The 18,566-nt window shown below is 68.2% G+C and overlaps 3 protein-coding genes and 1 long non-coding RNA gene across 6 annotated transcripts; 2 read left to right on the top strand and 2 right to left on the bottom strand.

Moving 5' to 3' along the window:
* Positions 1-647: 647 nt before the first annotated feature.
* Positions 648-4,225, bottom strand: DNAJB1 (DnaJ heat shock protein family (Hsp40) member B1). 2 transcript variants are annotated; one of them, XM_049810287.1, is made up of 3 exons: positions 3,839-4,087; positions 2,050-2,618; positions 648-956 (listed from the first exon to the last, which is right to left on the bottom strand). In XM_049810287.1, the coding sequence occupies exons 2-3, from the start codon at positions 2,530-2,532 to the stop codon at positions 726-728; spliced, it is 714 nt and encodes a 237-aa protein (XP_049666244.1). In that variant the 5' UTR covers positions 2,533-2,618; positions 3,839-4,087; the 3' UTR covers positions 648-725. The 2 variants fall into 2 exon arrangements, with proteins under 2 accessions (XP_049666244.1, XP_049666243.1); XM_049810286.1 differs by having other exon boundaries at positions 651-956; positions 3,825-4,225.
* Positions 4,226-4,543: 318 nt separating this feature from the next.
* TECR (trans-2,3-enoyl-CoA reductase) lies at positions 4,544-13,067 on the top strand. Of its 2 annotated transcripts, XM_049810274.1 has the most exons (13): positions 4,544-4,957; positions 7,224-7,274; positions 7,421-7,472; positions 8,247-8,291; positions 8,392-8,495; positions 9,552-9,667; positions 10,418-10,523; positions 10,786-10,858; positions 11,013-11,056; positions 11,186-11,243; positions 11,632-11,720; positions 11,980-12,025; positions 12,304-13,067. In XM_049810274.1, exons 1-13 carry the CDS (start codon positions 4,943-4,945, stop codon positions 12,429-12,431), a joined length of 927 nt encoding a protein of 308 aa, XP_049666231.1. In that variant the 5' UTR covers positions 4,544-4,942; the 3' UTR covers positions 12,432-13,067. The 2 variants fall into 2 exon arrangements, with proteins under 2 accessions (XP_049666231.1, XP_049666230.1); XM_049810273.1 differs by lacking the exon at positions 4,544-4,957 and having other exon boundaries at positions 6,297-7,274.
* A 174-nt stretch (positions 13,068-13,241) lies between these two features.
* Positions 13,242-15,567, bottom strand: NDUFB7 (NADH:ubiquinone oxidoreductase subunit B7). The gene is made up of 3 exons (XM_049810288.1): positions 15,300-15,567; positions 14,292-14,460; positions 13,242-13,402 (listed from the first exon to the last, which is right to left on the bottom strand). The coding sequence occupies exons 1-3, from the start codon at positions 15,556-15,558 to the stop codon at positions 13,297-13,299; spliced, it is 534 nt and encodes a 177-aa protein (XP_049666245.1). The 5' UTR covers positions 15,559-15,567; the 3' UTR covers positions 13,242-13,296.
* Positions 15,568-16,065: 498 nt separating this feature from the next.
* Positions 16,066-17,622, top strand: LOC126042720 (uncharacterized). Its single transcript, XR_007507272.1, has 3 exons — positions 16,066-16,368; positions 16,650-16,696; positions 17,540-17,622. It is a non-coding gene; the product is annotated as an uncharacterized LOC126042720 (long non-coding RNA).
* The last annotated feature ends 944 nt before the right edge of the window (positions 17,623-18,566 follow it).

The raw sequence follows: 18,566 nt of genomic DNA, 5'->3' as shown, positions 1-18,566 counted from the left end.
GAGCTCCCCCCCCAAAAAAAAAACACCAGCAGAGGCAGGCAGAGGTTTCAGCGCTTTATACAAAGCCGTACACGTGCGCTCCTGTTGCAGGAACAGACCCTTTTCTGGGCGGTTTTATCCCAAAGGATAAGAGGGCCCCGCCCTGCCCCGCCCTGAGCCGCCCGCGGCCCCACCCCCACCCCCCAAAACCCCCCTCGGGGGGGTCCCCCCCCCCCTCCTGGTGGGGGGGAGGAGAGGAGACAGACCCCCCAAGATGGGGGCGATAAGAACAGGGGGAGCCCCAAGATGGGGGGGGGGGGACAGGGATAGTCAGAGACCCCCAGAGGTGGGGGGGAGACACCCAAGGAGATGGGGAGCTTGGGGGGGGGGGGGGGGGCAGACAGACACAAGGACACCCCCAGAGCAGAGAGGGGAGGATGGGGGGGGGGGGGGGATGAGGACACCTGGGGACCCCCAAAACAGACATGAGGGGGGCTGAGGACCCCCCCACCCATCCCCAAAGCCTTAAGACAGGGGGTCAGGGTCCCATCAGCATCCCCAGACCCCCAGGATTGAGAAAGGGGGGGTAGGACCCCTAGAAACACACTCCCCACACCCCCTCCCCAACCCTGGAGATGTCCAAGGAGCCCCCCCCACCCCAGCATGGTCCCAAAGAGGTCCAACCCCCCCCCCCCCCCCCCCCAAGCCCGGGTTTGGGGGTCGGGTGGAGGGGGGGGGGGGGGCAGCTAGACAGGCAGGATCTGCTCCAGGAGGGTCTTGGAGGATGGGGGGATCCTGTCGGGGAACTTGACCTCGAATTCGATGATGAGGTCCCCGCGTTGGTCAGGGGTGCGGGGGTAGGGCAGCCCCTCCCCCGGGATGCGACGTTTCACCCCCGGTTTGAGGACGTCCTTGAAGACCATGGGGATGGTGCGGCCATCCAGTGTGGGGGTGTTGACCGTGCAGCCACAGAGGGCCTGGGGGGGGAAGGAGAGGGGGTGCCGCCCGTCACGACCACGACACCGAGATTCATCACGATCAAGCACCTCGACTGACCGACCGACCGTCGCGTCCCCGGCGCCAAGATCAACCACCCAACCTCCCATCCCATCCCCTTCGCCAAGATCCGCCACCCATCGTGTCCGTGTCACCAAGACCAACCACTCGGACAACCACCCCTGGTCCCCACCATTCATCACGTCCCCACCACCAAGACCCACCACCCTTGGTCTCGACCGCCCAGACCCACCACCCCCTCCATCCCCACCATCCAACTACCCATCACATCCCTGTCGCCCGCTGTGTCCCCAGCACCCAGACAACCACCCACCGCATCCCAGCCACCCATCGTGTCCCCACCACCCAACCACTTGTCACATCTCTACCCCCCAGACCAACCACTCCATCATGACCCTACCACCCATGAACTGCCCAACCACCCTTGGTCCCCACCACCCAGACAACCGCTCGTCCCGTCCCCACCGCCAAGGCCAACCATCCAGACCACCACCCATCGTGTCCCCACCACCCAGACCAACGACCCGTTGTGTCCATGCTACCAACACCAGCCACCCAGACGACCACCCTTGGTCCCCACCACCCAGACCTAACATGCCTCATGTCCCCACCACCCCCTGCAGCTCCGCCAGCAAGGCCAACCACCCAGACAACCACCCATCACATCCCCACCACCCAGACCCACTACCCACCACATCCCCATCAAGACCAACCCACCCCTGCTGCGACCCTGCCACCGCCACCAAGACCAACCCACCTCTGATGTCCCCACCGCCAAGACCAACCACCCATTGCATCCCCACCACCAACCGCCCCCTGTATCCCCACCACCCAAAGAACCACCCATCACGTCATGTCCCCACCACCAAGACTCACCACCCAGGGCAACGACCCATTGCATCCCCACTGCCACCAGCAAGACCAACCCACCCCTGACATCCCCAAGACCAAGACCAACCCACCTTTGACATCCCCAGGACCAAAACCAACCCACCCTTGATGTCCCCAGGACCAAAACCAAGAGCAATCCACCCATTCCGACCACCCACCCACCTCACGGAGGCTGATCTTTGCTGGGTAGACAATGTCCGAGCCCTCCCGGCGGAAGACGCCGTGAGGTTTGTCTTTGAGGACAAAGACGACGTCGGCAGGGATGTTGTTAGGGGTCTGGTCACCCTCCTTGGGGAAGGTGATCTTGGTGCCCTCCTTCCAACCCCGCTTCACCTCGATGGTGAGGATCTTGTCCTCGTTACGCACCGTCTTCCCATCGGGGTTGAGGCGCTTGTGGGAGATCTTCATCTTCTTGGTGCAACCGCTGTAGATCTCCTCCAGGGAGACCTTCAGATCGTAGAGGACCGGGGGGTCTTGCTTACGACAGCCGCCTTCTGCCCCTCCCCGACCGCGGGGGAAGCCGACGCTACCAAAACCTCCTACGTGGAAGGTGGTGAAGGTGTCTTCGCCATCCTCGTCATCCCCATTGCGCTGGACAAAGAAGGTGTCGAAGGGGTTGCGACCATCGAAGAATTCGGCGAACATGGCGTGGGGGTCGCCCCGGAAGGTGTAGGTGAAGGTGGGGCCATTGGACCCTCCTGGGCCGGAGGTCGGGGCTCCCCCTTTCAGCCCTAGACAGGAGAAGGGGAAGGTGCCCGTCAGCCCCCCGGGACGACAGAGGTGGCCCCGGTAGGTCACCTAAGCACACCGGCGCGTTACCGGTCAGGGCAGGGTGTGGGGTGAGACGCAGGCAGGGCGTGGGGCAGGTGAGGGTGTGGGGCAGGCGTGGGGCAGGCAGGCGGGGGGTGGCGGCAGTCTGGCGCAGCCCCAGCGCCAGGAGCAGGAACCGGTTCTGCTCAGGCGCCGGAGGACGCGGCGCAGACAGACGCCGCTGACGGCCCCGGCCAGGCCCCAACAGGCCCAGCCGGATCCATCACCACCCCCCCGGCACACCCCGGCGCGGCTCCCGGCAACCCCCAGGCTCCAGGCCCGCTGCCTGCGCCCTGCCAGACTCCTGTCACCCCCTGCCTGGCCCCCCCAAGACCCCAGCCCCCGTTCCCACCACCTGTCCCCCTGTCAACCTGCCTTCACCCTGCCCCCCCATCCCCACTGCGGGCCTTCACCCTGACCCCCACCCCTCCCGCCTGTACCCCCCTGCCTGCCTTCACCCTGATCCCCCCCATCCCCAGTCCCCACAGCATGTCTTCCCCCAAAATTCCTGCTGCCTGCCTTCACCCTAACATTCCTCCCTTACCACTGCCTGTCCTCCCCCCCGACCCCCTGACATTCCTCCCTTACCACTGCGTATCCTCCCCCCCGACCCCCATCCCAACCGCCTGCCTTCACCCTGACCCCCCAACCCCCTACCGCCACCACTTGCCCCCCAACCTATCCCACCCAACACCCAACCTGTCCCCCCCAGACCCCCCCACCCTCCCTGCCTACCCCCACCAGACTCCAATCCCATCTTCACCCTGACCCCCATCGCCTGCCTGTCCCCCTCTCCCACCCTCCTCACCTTCACCCTGACACCCCTGCCTCTGTCCCCCGTAGCCCCCTCCAGCCTGCCTGTCGTCCCCCACCCTGCCTTCCCCCGACCCCCATCGCCTGCCCACCCCTCCCTCCCTGCCTTCACCCTGACACCCCAACCTTCCTGGCCCCCCCGGCCTACCTGTACCCCCCAGACCCCCCACCCAGCCTGCCTGTCGTCCGTCCCGCCCCCAAGCCCCCCAGCCTGCCCGGTTACCCCTCACCCTGACCCCCACCCTCCCTCTTTGCTGCCCCCTCCCAGCCTGCCTGTCCTGCCCCGTCCCCCCCACCCCGGTGCCGCCGCTCACCCTCCTCCCCGTACTTGTCGAAGATCTCCCGCTTCTTGGGGTCGCTGAGGACGTCGTAGGCCTCGGCCACCTCCTTGAAGCGCTCCTCGGCCCCCGGCTCCTTGTTCTTGTCAGGGTGGAAGCGCAGGGCCTGCCGGCGGTAAGCCTTCCGCACGTCCTCCCCCGAGGCGCCCCGGGATAGCCCCAACGTGCGGTAATAGTCCTTCCCCATCCCGCCGACCAGCCGCCGCCGACCACCCCCCTCCGCCTCCTCCGGCCGCCGCCGCTTCACTGAGGCGATGGCGGAACCTTCCAGAGCCCGCCGCCCGCCTGGCCCCGCCCCCGCGCCTCTGGGCCAACCCGCGCTCGACGCGTCACGGCAGAGGCGGGGAGAGGGCGGGGAGAAAGAAGAGGCGTGCCGTCGGTGATGCACCGCCCCCTTGCGGGTCCCGCCCACCCGCCCCCGCCGGCTGTTGCCATGGGAACGGGACGGGGCGGGGGGAGAGCGCTGTCCTGTCGCCGTGGCAACCAACCCTCACCCGCGGCGACAACCCGTCCCTGTCAGCCACAGGATCTTGTCACCAGGGTGACAGCCCCGTCCCGCCATCCCAGCACGCCTGGGGTGTGTGGGGACACGGAGACACGGGGGACGCGGGTGAGCTGGGTCAGCCCGAAGGGGGGAGCCCCCCCCCCCCAATTTCACCCCACCCCGCAGGCCCCGCCCTCCTCGCCGAAGCCACGCCCTCCTCGCAGAGGCCCCGCCCTCCTCGCCGAGGCCCCGCCTCCCACCTCGCTCCTCGGAGGCCCACGCGGAGAGGTGTCCCAGCTCCCGCGACGCCGCTGGGCTTCCGCCGCGAGCCCATTGGCTGCCTCAGACGTCACTCCGCGCCCCGCCTCCGCTTCCCAATGGCCGCCGTGCCGCTAGGCGTTCCCGTTGCCCCGGAAACAAGAGGGGCAGGATGGGGAGAGGGCGGGGGCGGGGCCGCCGGGCCCCCGGGCCCTGATTGGCTGCTTGCCACCACCCGTCGCGGCGGCGATTGGCGGCGGCCCGGGCCCCGCCCGCCAGGTGAAACGGGCGGATCACGTGGGGGCAGCGGGCGCCCGGCGGGAGCGGCGGCGGCGGCGGAGCAGCGGCGGCCATGAAGCACTACGAGGTGAGGCGGCGGCGCCGCCCGCCCGCCCCGGTCCCGGCCCCGGTGCCGTCCCCGGTCCCGTTCCCGGCTCTCCCTCACGGTCCGGCCCCGTCGACCTCGCTTTACTCCCTGCGGGGCGCCGCGACGCTTCTACGCATGCGCCGGTAGCCCGGGCAGCCCCTACCGCGCCTGCGTGCGGCGGCGGCGAGGCAATGCGCATGCGTGCGGCGGCGCCGGACCGCCGTTCCCAGCGCGGGGTGGGGGGGGGCGGGGGTGCCCCCCGCAGTGGAGGAGGCTGCGCATGCGCGGGAGGCCGGACAGAGGGCCGCGCATGCGCAGTGGAGACAGAAGGGGGTGCGCGCATGCGCAATGCGGGGTGCGAGGGCGGGGCCTGGTCGCGGCCTGCTCCCCCCCACACACACACCGGGGCCTTTTCCCTCCGGTGCGGCCCGGCCAGGCCCGGTCCAATGGAGTCCGGGACGCGTCAGCGGGGCCCGTGCTGGTTCCACAGGGCCCGGGCTGGTTCCACAGGGCCCAGCCGTTCACCCTGGGCCCATCCCGCCGGGCCTTGTCCAGGCCTGTCATGGCCGGGCCTCGCCCCGTTGGCGCCACACACTCACCCACCCCCTGCCTCTGTCGCAACAGCCGGGAGGGAGTGACGGCAGCGGTGACGGCACCCATGACGGTGATGGGTGCGGCGGCCACCCACGGCCCCATCCTGCATGGGAGACAAGCGAGGCGTCACCCCCGGGGGGGGGCTCAGGGTCCCCTCAGGGATGGCACCTGGGGGGCATCCCCGCTCCCCCCACCAGGCCCGGGGGTGAAGACCCTTGCTGCCCACACCGGCAGGGCTAAACCTTCCTCCGCCCCACCGGGGTGGGGAACGGCAGCGTGAGGGCTGGGAGGGCGGTTCCTGCCCGCGGCGCTGCCAGCCCTGGCCTGCCCGGCCCGTCAGGGTGCCTGCCACACCCCACCGGTGGGAAACGGCAGCGGAGCCCCGGCACGGTCGTTTCCCCCCCACACACTGTGTCACCACCCCCCCAGGGAGTGGCTGTGACACTGTCACGGCCCCAGGGTCCCTGTGACTGGGGGGGGGGGGGGGGGGGGGCAGGTGGGACACCCCCCCCACCGTTGGCCCCGGCCCGCCGGTGATCACGGGAGGGGCTGGGGCCGCAGGCGGATGTTTGTCATAGCTCGGCAGTGACGGGGCTGCCGCCGCAGGCAGGACACAGCCTGGCAGGGGGGGCTGGGGGGGGTGAGAAGAGCCAAAATAAACCTTCCTCCTGCCCCCCCCCCCCCCCCCCCCCACTGCAGCTCTGTCCCCGGCCCCACGCTTGGGGCACCCTCATGCCTCATTTGGCACATCCAGGATTGCCCATGGTGGGGGTCGCAGCCACAGCCCCCCCAGGGTGACAGACCCCTGTCCCTGACAGGGTGACCCAGGGTGGCAGACCCCCGGCCCTGTCCATGTGTCACAGGGGTGACATATTGCTGTCCCCATTGGGGTGTTCTAGGGTGATAGATCCCATCAGGGTGACAGGCACCCATTGGGGTGTCACAGGGTGACATAACCCTGTCCCCGCCAAGGTGTCTGGGGGGTGACAGGCCCCTGTCCCCATTGGGGTGACCCATGGTGGCAGACACCCGTCCCCGTCAGAGTGTCCTGCGGGTGACAGACCCCCATCCCTGTTGGGGTGTCACGGGGCAACTCTGTCCCCATCGTGGTGTCCCTAAGGGTGACAGACCCCTATCCCCATCACAGTGTCACAGGGTGACATAGACCCATGTGAGTGTGTCCCCCCAGGGTGACCCAGGGGTGACATCCAGCCATGTGGCCATGCTTTGGTCAGGGCTGTCCCTACCCTCGTGCCACTGAGGGCCTTGGGGACCTGGGGGTGTTGGGGAGAGGGGGGGCGCAGACTTACCTCCCACCCGTGCCGCAGTCCTGTCCTCTCCGTCCCCACTGGTCACTGGTCCCCGTCCCTCAGGGGGTGCCAGGTGACCCTGTCCCTCCCATGGCCACCTCCAGGGCCACTTCCAGGGCCACCAGGGCCAAGAGCCACCCCAGGGGACAGGGGTGGGGAAGTTTATATTTAGCAGCACCCTGAGGACCGATCAGGTTTCGGCTGGGCACGCCGGCGTCCCTGCGGTGTCTCCAGGGGCCGGTGACATGGAGGGAGCGGGGTTACCCCATGAGGGGGGCCAGTTGTCCTCGTCCCCCATCCTGGGGCTGTGGCACCAGGCTCCCCCTGCCAAGAAGACGAAGAAAGCTGTCCTCTTCTTCGAGGTGGAGATCCTGGACGCCCGGACGCGGGAGAAGCTCTGCTTCCTCGATAAGGTACCTGGAAGCAGGGGGAAGGAGGACATGCACATCCACTCCCCCTTGTCCCCTGTCCCCCTGGGTGGGGTGGGGGGCTGGGGGAAGGGGAAACTGAGGCATAGGGTGCCATGGCAGTCCCCTGATGGGCTCTTGGTTGCCCGCAGGTGGAGCCTCACGCCACCATCGCCGAGATCAAGAGCCTGTTCACCAAGGCCCGTACGTACAGACGGGGACGGGGACCCTCCGCCGGGAACCCCTGTGGCAGCTGGGGACCCTCCATGGGGTGGTGGGGACCCTCATCATGGTTGGGGACCCGTCACGAGGCCGTGGGGATCCCCGTCACAGGGTGGTGGGGACCCTCATAGTGGCTGAGGGCTGTCGTGGTCATCATGGTGACCAGGGACCCATTGCAGGGTCTTGGGGATCTTCATCGTGACCAGAGACCTGTCACGGGGCTGTGGGGACCCCCAACAAGGGGACTTGGGGACCCTTGCTGCAGCTGGGGACCTGTCACAGGGCCGTGGGGACCCTCGTTGCAGTTAACGACCCATCACGGGGCCGTGGGGATCCCCATCACAGGGTGGTGGGGACCCTCATCGTGGCTGAGGACCTGTCACAGGGCCGTCGTGGTCATCACGGTGACCAGGGACCCATTGCGGGGTCTGGGGGACCCTCATCATGGCTGGGGACCTGTCACAGGTCCGTGGGGACTCCCGTTGCAGCTGGGGACCCATCACAAGGTCATCGTGGTCTCCATTGTGGTTGGGGACCTGTCACGGGGCCTTGGGGACCCTCCTTATAGCTGGGGACCCTTCATGGGGACATTGGGCTCCCCACAGTGACCAGGGACCCTCAGTGGGGCCTCGGGGACCCCTCTCGCCACCAGAGACCTCTCGTGGCACCCTGAGGATGCCCCTTATGACCAGGGTCCCATCCCGGTGCCATCGCTATCCCCGCAATGCCACCAACGCCATCCCTTCTCTCCCACAGATCCCCAGTGGTACCCGGCCAGACAGTCCCTGCGCCTGGACCCCAGTAAGTGTCACCGCAGGGGGGGTGGGATGTCCCTGGGGGTGTCCCCGAGGCGTCCCCAACCCCGTCAGGGTGGCGGTCACCAGGACGCGTGTCCCCGCAGAGGGCAGGTCCCTGAAGGACGAGGACGTGCTGCAGAGCCTGCCCGTGGGCACCACCGCCACCTTCTACTTCCGCGACCTGGGGGCCCAGATCAGCTGGGTGACGGTGAGGCGTCCGTCCATCTGTCTGTCTGTCTTTCCATCCATCCTTCCATCCCTCCCTCTCGCCATCCCCCTGTTTTCCCCCCTGCCTTCCCCAGCCCGCACTCTGTTCATCCATCCGTGTTACCCCTCTTAGTGCCTCTGTCCATTTGTCTGTCCCTCCATACTGTCATCTCTCCTGTCCATCCAGCCTCCTGTCCCTCAGCTGAGCCCTCCAGTGGCCCTGCGTCCCTCTGTCCGTCCTTCTGGCTGCTCCTGGCAATCCCTCTGTCTGTCCCTCTGTCCATCCCGTTGTTCCTCCTTGTGTCCCTCTGTCCATCCCTCCATCTGCTCCTCTGTCCCTGTGCACCTCCAGCCCTCCATCTGTCCCTCTGTCCCTCCATCTGTGTCCCTCTGTCCCTCCATCCATCTCTCTGTCCCTCCCTGTGTCCCTCTGCCTATCGCTTTGTCTGTCTGTGCCTCCAGCTGTCTGTCCGTTCCTCTGTTTCCATGTCCCTTTGTCCGTCTGTCTGTCCATCTATCCAGCCCTCCCTCCATCCCTGTGTCCCTCTGTCCCTCCCTCCAGCCCTCTGTCCATCCCTCCATCTGCTCCTGTCTGTCCCTGTGTCCTTCCGTCCCTCTGTCCATCTCCGTCCCCATGTCCCTCTGTCCGTCCCTTAAGCCACCCTCCTTCCCTCTGTCCCTGTGTCTGTCCCTACTTCCCTCTGTGCGTCCCTATGTCCTTCTGTCCATCCCCGCTTCTGTGTGCTCCCATGTTCCTCTCTCCATGCGTCCGTCCCTGATTCCCTCTGTCCGTGTGTCCCTCCCTGCTTCCCTCTGTGTGTCCCCATGTCCCTCTGTCCGTGTGTCCGTCCCTGCTCCTCTGTGTGCCCCCGTCTCCCTCTGTCCATCCCTCTGTCCCTCCAGCCGCCCCTTCCTCCACCTCCCCCACGTGTCCACCCCTGCGCATCCCTCATCCCTCCACGTGTCACCGTGTCCCACCGTGTGCCCCCCCCCCCAACACCGTGCCCCTCGCCCCCCCTCCATCCATCCATCTGTCCATCTGTCCGTCCGTCCGCAGGTCTTCCTGACGGAGTATGCGGGGCCGCTGCTCATCTACCTGCTCTTCTACTTCCGCGTCCCCTTCCTCTATGGCCCCCGCTACGACTTCACTGCCAGCCGCCACCCTGTCGTCCAGTCAGTTGGGGGGGCCGGGGGGGGACAAGGGGGGTGTTGGGGGGGTCAGGGGGGTTTTGGGGGGGTCAGGAGAGACCAGGGGAGTCGCCCCAGGGGGGGCTGGGGGGGGACAACCAGGGAGCTGAATTGGGGGTAGTTGGATCTGGGGGGAGCTCAAGGAGCTGATTTGGGGGTCATAGGATATGGGGCTGCCGGGTGGGGGGGCGGTCCTGAGATCTGAAGGGCTGCTTTGGGGGGGGCTTGGGCCATGTTGGGGGGTTCATGGGGCTGAATTGGGGGGCCTTAGGATCTGGGGGGGCTGTGCTGGGGAGCCCAAGGACCTGGGGGGTTGCTGGCGTTTTGGGGGGGCTAAATTAGGGGTTCTGAGACATGGGGGGGCTGAATTGGGGGGTCTGGTGTCTGGGGGGCGGCTCAGGGGGGCCGATTTAGGGGTCATAGGACATGGGGAGGCTGCTTGGGAGGGGGGCTGCATTGGGGGTCCTCATATCTGGGGGGTGGGCTGTGTTGGGGGTCCTGAGAACCCCTGGGGGGCTGGGGGACCGATTTGGGGGTCATAGGACCTGGGGGGACGCTGCACCAGAGGTCCCACAGCCCTAGGGGGGGCTGAGGGAGCTGGAGGAGGGGGGGCCCCACACCCCCAGGGACAGCAGCGGGGGGACATAAGCCAGTGCGGCTGGGGACAGGGGTCCCAGGGCTTGTCCCCCACGTGTGTGCGTGTGTCCCCCCCCACGTCCCGTCCCCCCCCCCAAGCCTGGCGTGCGGCTGTCACTCCTTCCACTACATCAAGCGTCTGCTGGAGACGCTCTTCGTCCACCGCTTCTCCCACGGCACCATGCCCCTGCGCAACATCTTCAAGGTGACACCCGCGTCACCCCCCCCTCGCTGTCCCCTCCCTGTCGTCCCCCCACCCAGGTCACCCCCCATATCCCTTCGGCCGCCCTCTCCCTCCCCCCCCCAGCATGTCCACGGGAATGCCTGTGGTCCCTGGGTGCTGGCATCTGGGTGTCCCCAGGTGTCACCCAGCCACCCCGGGGGGAGGGGTGGTGCATGTGTCCCCCACGATGTCCCCACATGTCCCCAACGTCCTCCCGCTTCCCTGCCCCCCCCCCCCCCCCCAGAACTGCACCTACTACTGGGGCTTCGCCGCCTGGATGGCTTACTACATCAACCACCCGCTGTACACCCCCCCCGGTGAGTGTCACCGTCCCCGGTCCCCCATTACATCAAACACCCGCCGTACCCACCCTGTCACGTCCCCTCGTGTCCCCCTTGGGGACACCAAATTGGCGGGGGGCTGGGATCGGTGTCCCTGACACCCCCCCCCCCCCCCCACCGTGTCCTCCAGCCTACGGCGACGAGCAGGTGAAGCTGGCGCTCGCCGTCTTCCTGGTGGGTGCTGGGGGGGGGCATTGGGGTGCTGGGGGGAGTGGGAGCAGTGTGGGGTGCGGGGGGGGTCTGGGTGCCAACCACAGCTCAGGCCCCCCCCCCCCCCCCGGTCTCGTTTGTGTCCCCCCTCAGTTTTGCCAACTCGGCAACTTCTCCATCCACGTGGCCCTGCGGAACCTGCGCCCCGCCGGTGAGGGGACACGGGGGGGACACACACACACACGCATGTGCCGGGAGGGGCATGGGGGCACACGGGGGGTGCACACGCATGTGTGGACGCAGAGAGCGCACGTGGGCAATGCACACGTGTGTGGCAGCACCCACAGGCTGGAGGGGAGGGGGGGGCACAGGGAGGGCACATGACGCAGAACACGCGTGGGGGGTGCACACGCATGTTGGAGTGCACACGCGTGTGTGTGTGCACCTGTACACGTATGTAGGAGCACCCCCCAGGTGCTGGGGGGGGGGGTGCAGGGAGGGCATGCGATGGTGCAGAGGTATGGGGGGGGCGCACACACGTGTGGGGGTGTGACATGCATGTGTGCGGGGGTCTAACACGCGTGTGCTGGGCGGGACAGGCTCCAAGACACGGAAGATCCCGTACCCCACCCGCAACCCCTTCACCTGGCTCTTCCTCCTCGTCTCCTGCCCCAACTACACCTACGAGGTGGGGGGGGGCACCACTGGGGGGTGACACTGCCCTGGGGGGTCAATTGGGGGGGGGGGGGGGGCATCTCTTGGGGGAGGGACTGGCACTGCTGGGCAGGGGGGTCTATCACCCTGGGGGGGGGGCTGTTGGGGGAGGAGCAGCCCAGTGGGGGAGCCCCCGGGGGGGGGGGGCACAGTGGCATGGGGGGGGGGGGGTGACATTTGGGGGGGGGTGGAGAGCTGCCCTCCCCTAATGGGAGCTGTGTGTCCCCTCCCAGGTCGGATCCTGGATCGGCTTCACCATCATGACACAGTGTCTGCCCGGTGAGTGGCGGGGGGGGGGGGCACCCTGGGGTGGAGGGACACCCCCTTGGGGGGGGGACACACACCCTGGGAAGGCGGGAGGGTGCCCTTTTGGGGGGGGGCACCCTGGGGTGTCCCCATGTTGTCATCCCCCGGGGTCAGCATCCCACCCCTGGCTGCCCACATTCCCCTGGGGTCCCCACGTCCCCCTTCTCCGTCCCCATCCCGTGTCCCTGTCCCGTGTCCCCCCCCCCGCCACCACGTCCCCGCGGCCCCCGTGGTGACGGTGGCCCCCGCAGTGGCCCTCTTCTCGCTGGTGGGCTTCGTGCAGATGGCCATCTGGGCGCAGGGCAAGCACCGCAGCTACCTGCGGGAGTTCCGCGACTACCCCCCTCTGCGCTCCCCCATCATCCCCTTCCTGCTGTGACACCGGGGACAGCCTGCGGGGACACCCCCGCTGAGGAGACCCCCCTCCCTCGTCGTCGTCCTCAGCCTGCTGTGACATCGGGGACACCCAGCGATACCACCTTCCCCCCCCCCAAAACTCTGCCGACACCTCGTCCCCCCGGCTGAGCCCTGGGGACAGTGCCGGGACACCCCGACCGTTGTCACCCCCTCACCCAGTCCTGCGCTGAGCCGTGGGGACAGCGTGGGGACACCCCGTTAACGCCCTGAGCCGGTGGTGGGGACAGGGGACGCGAGGATGGGGGACAGGAGCCTGTCGTCCTCCCCGCGCTCACAGCAGGACACGGGGACGTGGCCCTGCCGTCCCTTGTCACCCGTGGGGTCCCCATCGTCCCCCTCCCCTGGGGCCATCCCTGCTGTCCCTGTCCCCTCCCCAGTGGCGGTGTCGCCCACAGGGGCTGACCCAGCCACCCGGCGACAGCAGTGGCAGCGGCCGAGGCCACCGTCGGTGACAAAGCGGCGTCACCCACGTGTGGCCTGTGACCACGGCCCGTGTCACCTGCGGTGGCTGGGAATGACCCGCGTCACCCGCACGTGACCCGTCGTCGTCGTCCCCTCCCCATCCCCGCAGGCGACAATAAATCGTGTCACCCCCACACACACCTGTGGCCTGTCATTGTCCCGACACGTGGGGGGGTCACGGCCACCCATGGGGACAATCCCCACTGTCCCCAAGCTGGGGAAGGGGGACAGGGGGTGTCACAGCCACCCTGGGGGCGAGCCACCGCGTCGTTCCCGGTGTCCCCGAGCGCAGTGACGGGCCACCACACCGTCAGCTCCGTGGGTTTATTGCGTGGCGGGTGTCCCCGTGTCACCGCGTGTCACCGTCACTGGGCGGTGGCGGCAGCAGCCGCCTCCTCCCGCCGCCGGAGCCGCTTCTGGCGCTGGAGCAGCCGCCGCTCGCGCTCAAACTCCTTCATGCGCATCACGTAGCTGGTGACAGACGTGTCACCCGCGTCACCGGGGCCACCGGGGATGGGGACGCCGTGGGGACAGGGAGCCCCAGAGGATGCCACCGTGTCCCCAAGTCCCCCCACCCCCATGTCCCTGTCACCCCCCGCATTGCCACCGTGACTCCCCACATCCCGGTGTGTGTCCTCGATGTCCCCATCCCTCTGTCCCTGTCACCCTGTGTCCCCACGCCCCTGCTGTGACCCTGTACCCCCCCCCGTCCCTGTCCTCCATGTCCCTGGCCCCCTCCCTGCGTCCTTGTGTCCCCCCTCCCTGTACCTCTGCACCCCCATGTCCCCCCAATGTCCCCTCCATGTCCTAGTGTCCCTGTGCCCCCCCATGTCCTTCTGCCCCCCCATCCAGCCTGTGTCCTGCTCTCCCCTTGTCCCCTACGCGTCCTCGTGTCCCCCATGCCCCCACAGCTGATCCCCATGCACCCCCATGTCCCAGTGTCCCCCCGTCCCTGTACCTCTATGTCCCTCTTTCCCCCCGCCATGTCCCCCCCACATCCCAGTGCCCCCCATGTCCCGCTGTCCCCCATGTCCCCCTGTCCTCCCCACATCCCAGTGCCCCCACATCCCCCCCATGTCTCGCTGTCCCCCACCATGTCCCAGTACCCTCATGTCCCCTGTCCCCCCCCATGTCCCCCTGTCCCCCCCGCATCCCAGTGCCTCTGCATCCCCCTCATGTCCCCCTGTCCCCCCCACGTCCCCCCCCCATCCCATTGCCCCCATGTCCCCCTGTCCCCCACCCCCACACATCCCCTTTCCCCCTCCCGCCACATCCCAGCGTCCCCACGTCCCCCCAGGTCCCCTGTACCCCCCCCCCCATCACCGTGCCCCAGGTCCCCCAAGTCCCCCCGCCGCGGTACTCGTGGTGCTGGCAGGCGTCCCAGGCGTGGCGCAGGTCCCGGCACTGCCACGGGACGGGGAAGGCGTCGCGGTGGCAGCGCAGCAGTCGCAGTAGATGGTGGGCGCAGAAATCTCGCTGCTCCAGCGGCACCTGGCCCTCCGCCAGCTGCCGCGCCGTGGCCACCATCGCTGTCACCGGCGAGGGGACGAGAGGAGGGGACGAGTCAGGGACCCCCCGGGATGGGGAGCTGGGGGGGGGGGGGGGGCGGGAACGGGACGCGGGTGGCACGTGGGGACACGCGGCGTGGATGGGGACCGGGGGACGTGGCGGGGTTGGGGACGCCGGTGGGCGGCCACCGCGGGGACGTCGGCACAGACGTGGCACGTGGGGACGGGGGAAGGTGGCCGCCACGGCAGGGACGTCGGGACACGCGTGAACACGTGGGGACACGCGACAGGGGTGGGGACACGGGGGGTGGGTGTCGCGGGGAGGTGGCAGGTGGGGACGGGGGACACGGACACAGTGAGAGGCCACCACAGGGACAATGACACCCACGTGGCACGTGGGAGGGGGGGGACGGGACACAGCAGGGATGGGGGGACACGTACAGCAGGTGACCCCCGTGGGGACATCGGCACCCACGTAGGGACACGCAGCAAAGGTGGGGACGGGGGGGGGTGACAGGGATGGGGACGCATTAGGGCTGCCGCAGCAGGGGACAGTGGGACCTGTGTGGCACGGGGGGGACACGGACACGCGTGGGGGGGGGGGGCGGCGGACGAGAAGTGACAGTGACGGTGAGGCTAGGGGACACGGGGGGGGGGGTCACCCCGAGGGGACAGCGGGGACACGCGAAGGGCCTGTCCCGCGGGGACACCCCAAGGGCAGCCTCGGGGCGGCGGGATGCCCCCCCCCCGCTCCGTGTCCCGTGTCCGTGCGTGTGTGTCCCCCCCGTGTCCGTGTGTGTCCCCCCCGTGTCCGTGTCCCCCCGTGTCCGTGTCCCCCCCGCCCCGGTGCCGGGACTGACCGCGGGGCCGGCGGTCCGGCAGCCCCAGCTCGGCGGGGAAGGTCGGCAGCTGCAGCGGATCCGGCTCCGTCTCCGCGTCCCCCAGGTAGCGCCGCGCCAAGTGAGCGCCCATGGCCGCTCCGGGACCGGCAGCGGAACCGGAAACACCGGAAGGGGAAACGCCGCTAACCGGAAAAACGGCGAGGAGGAAAACCGGGAAAACCGGAACTAAGGGGACGGGAACTGGAACCCGCCCGGACCCTAAAGAGGAACGGACCATGCAGGAAGCGGAAGTTCCCCCCAGCGCCTTCTACCATAGAGACGCGGCGGCGGCTGGAGCGGCACTTCCGCTTCTAGCGCCGCCCTTGTGGCGGGGAGGGTTGGGGGCCCTTGGGGGGGGTCGGGGTGTAGGGGGGGGAAATTTGGGGGTGCGGGGGGGGGTGTCCCCTCCCTTCCTGCCGTCACCCATGGGTGCTCGGGGCCGGGGATGTTGGGGGGACCCTGGGGACACAGCGGGGGGGGGGGGGGGGACATGGGGGGTTGACAGGGACCCCCAGGGACATTGGGGACACTGAGGGGGGGGGGCATTGCGTATCAGGGAGAAATTTGGGGATATTTGGGGACATTTTGGGGACATTCGGGGACAATCGAGGACTATTGGGGGTGACAGGGAGGTCCGGGGACATTTGGGGACCCTCGGGGGTGACAGGGACACCTGGGGACATTTGGGGACCACTGGGACATTGGGGACACTGCGGGGGGGGGGCGTTGGGCACCAGTGGGACCTTTGGGGACATTTTGGGGACATTTGGGGACCACCAGGACATCGGCGACCCGCGGGGGCGTCAGGTAAGTCGGGGACCTTTGGGGGCGGTTGATGGGGTGGGGGGTTGGCGGCCGTTGTGTACCCCCCAGGAGGTTGGGGACAGCTGTGTCACACCCCCACACCCCCCCCCCCAGGGGGACGGGGACGGTTTCGGTTCCCCCCCCCCAGGACGCGGGGGACGGGGTGGGGGACGCGGTGGCCCGTGACGGGGATGTGACAAGGCGAGGACGGGGCCTGCACGGGTCACACGGGGACGGGGACGAGGTGGGGACACCGGGGGGGACGTGGGGACCTTGGGGGGGGGGGGGCAGGGACTTGGGGGGCGTGGGGGACACGGGGGGGGAGGTCAGGGATGTCCCCCCCTGGGGACAGGGTGGCTCCAGGCACAGCAGGGCCCATGGGTGCTCTGGGGATGGGGAGGGGGGGGGGCCCGGGGGGACACAGGGCTCGGGGACACTGGGGGGGGACATACAGGGATGGGTGGGGGCGAGGAGGGGGCTGGGGGTCCCCCCGTGTCCCCTCATGTCCCCCCGTGTCCCCCCCAGTCTCTGTTCCGGATCCCCCAGCCCCTCCGGAGCCATGAAGCCCCGAGGTACTGGGGGCGGGGTTAAGGGGAGGGGGCGGGGTTAAGGGGAAGGGGCGGGGTTAATGGAAGAGTGTGGGGTTAGGGGCTGTGTGACTGGGAAGGGGCGGGGCTAAGGGGAAGGGGCGGGGTTAAGGGGAACGGGGTGTGGTTAAGGGGAGCGTGGTTAATTGAAGGGGTGGGGGTAAGTATAAGGATGGGTGGAGTAAAGGATGAGGGGCGTGGCTAAGGGAAAGGGGCGGGGTTACCAGGAAGGGGCGTGTTTGTGGGAATGGTTAATGAAGGGGAGGGGTTAAGGAGAAGGGGCGGGGCTAAGGAGAAGGGGTGAATTAGTGGGAAGGGGCGGGGCTAAGGAAAAGGGGCAGGGTTATGGGGAAGGGCGTGGTTAAGGAAAAAGGGGTGGGGTTAGGGGAGGAGCTGTGTTAATGAGCTGGGTGGGGTTAAAGGGAAGGGCAGAGTTAAGGGTAAGGGGCAGGGTTAAGGGGAAGGCGTGGTTAATGGAAGGGGTGGGGTTAAGGGGAGAAGGCGGGGTTGAGATGAAGGGGCGGGGTTAAGTGGAAGGGGTGGGCTTAAAGGAGGGGGCGGGGTTAAGAGAAGGGGCGGGGTTAAGGGGAGAAGGCGGGGTTGAGATGAAGGGGTGGGGTTAAGTGGAAGGGTGGGCTTAAAGGAGGGGCGGGGTTAAGGGAAAGGGGCGGGGTTAAGAGGAAGGGGTTAAGGGAAGGGGCGGGGTTAAGAGGAAGGGGTGGGGCTAAGGGACAGAGTTAGGGAGAAGGGGCGGGGTTAGAGGGAGGGGCGGAGTTGGGGCCGGTTTTGGGGCGATTTGGGGCAGTTTTGGGGTTTCCCCCCCCCCAGGCCGCCAGTGCGAGGACGCCGAGGACTACGAGAACGTGGTGCCCCCCCCCGCCCCCCCCCCCACTTCCCCCTCAAGGCTCTGGGCCCCCCCCAGCCCCCCCCCTCCCTGCCCCACAGGGGGGACCCAGGTATTTTGGGGGGGGGGATTTGCCCCGGGGGGGGGGCATTTGCCCCATGGGGGGGTCATTTCCCCCATGGTGGGGGGTATTTTCTCCGGGGGGGGGGGTATTTGCCCCAAGGGATGGAGGTATTCACCTGGGGAGGGGGGTATTTATCCCATGGGGGGGTCATTTGCCCCGAGGGGGGGGTAGTTGCCTGGGGGGGCGGGGGGTCTCTTTCTGCCATGGGGGGTTATTTGCCTAATGGGGGAGCTATTTACCCTCGGGGGGGGGGATATTTACCCCATAGGGGGGGTTATTTACTTTGGGGGGGGGGCATTTTCTCTGGGGATGGGGGGATTTTCCCCAGGGAGGATGATATTTTCCCGGGGGGGGGGGGGGTATTTGCCCCAACAGGGGGGTTATTTGCCCCACGGGGGGGTAATTCCCCCACAAAAGAGGGATATTTACCCCAATTCCCCCTTGCTCCCCCCTCCAGGTCCCCCCCCCCAGCCCCCCCCCTCCCTGCTGTCCCCCCCCCTTGAAGCTGGGGGCAGGGGGGGGGGGCCCAAAATGGCGGCTCTTAGGCCTGGCCGTGGCTTTGGGGGTCCTGGTGGCCGCCGGCGCCGTCGGCATCGGCCTGGGCACACGTGAGTTGGGGGGGGGGACCCCCATGTGAGACCCCCCCCGAAATGAAACCCCCTTGTGAGCCCCCCCCACCTTGTGAGAGCCCCCCCTTCCTCGTGCGAAAACCTCGTGCGAAACCCTTGTGCAAATGGAACCGGGTGTCTTTGGGGGGGGGTGAACCCCAGTTTTTGGGGGTTTGAACCCCTTTGGGGGGGGTCAAGGCCCATTTGGGGGGGGTCGAACCCCATTTGGGGGGGGGTCTGAGCCCTTTTGGGGGGGTCTGCCCCATTTTGGGGTGTCTA

This window comes from Accipiter gentilis, chromosome 9 (genome assembly GCF_929443795.1).
Source record: "Accipiter gentilis chromosome 9, bAccGen1.1, whole genome shotgun sequence".
NCBI classification, from domain to species: Eukaryota; Metazoa; Chordata; class Aves; order Accipitriformes; family Accipitridae; genus Astur; species Astur gentilis.
The sequence above is the reverse complement of the archived record's forward strand: the minus strand, read 5'-3'. Positions and strand labels throughout refer to the sequence as shown.

Coding starts and splice junctions, on each gene's coding strand:
- DNAJB1 (XM_049810286.1), bottom strand. CDS start 4,035: ATGGGGAAGGACTATTACCGCACGTTGGGGCTATCCCGGGGCGCCTCG. Junction 2,619..3,824: donor CGACAAGTACGGGGAGGAGG/GTGAGCGGCGGC, acceptor TCTCCTGTCTAG/GGCTGAAAGGGGGAGCCCCG. Junction 957..2,049: donor CAAAGATCAGCCTCCGTGAG/GTGGGTGGGTGG, acceptor TTCCCCCCCCAG/GCCCTCTGTGGCTGCACGGT.
- TECR (XM_049810273.1), top strand. CDS start 7,107: ATGGAGGGAGCGGGGTTACCCCATGAGGGGGGCCAGTTGTCCTCGTCC. Junction 8,292..8,391: donor GTCCCTGCGCCTGGACCCCA/GTAAGTGTCACC, acceptor GTGTCCCCGCAG/AGGGCAGGTCCCTGAAGGAC. Junction 9,668..10,417: donor AGCCGCCACCCTGTCGTCCA/GTCAGTTGGGGG, acceptor CCCCCCCCCAAG/CCTGGCGTGCGGCTGTCACT.
- NDUFB7 (XM_049810288.1), bottom strand. CDS start 15,558: ATGGTCCGTTCCTCTTTAGGGTCCGGGCGGGTTCCAGTTCCCGTCCCC. Junction 14,461..15,299: donor GCCGGACCGCCGGCCCCGCG/GTCAGTCCCGGC, acceptor CGCCGGTGACAG/CGATGGTGGCCACGGCGCGG. Junction 13,403..14,291: donor GACGCCTGCCAGCACCACGA/GTACCGCGGCGG, acceptor GTCTGTCACCAG/CTACGTGATGCGCATGAAGG.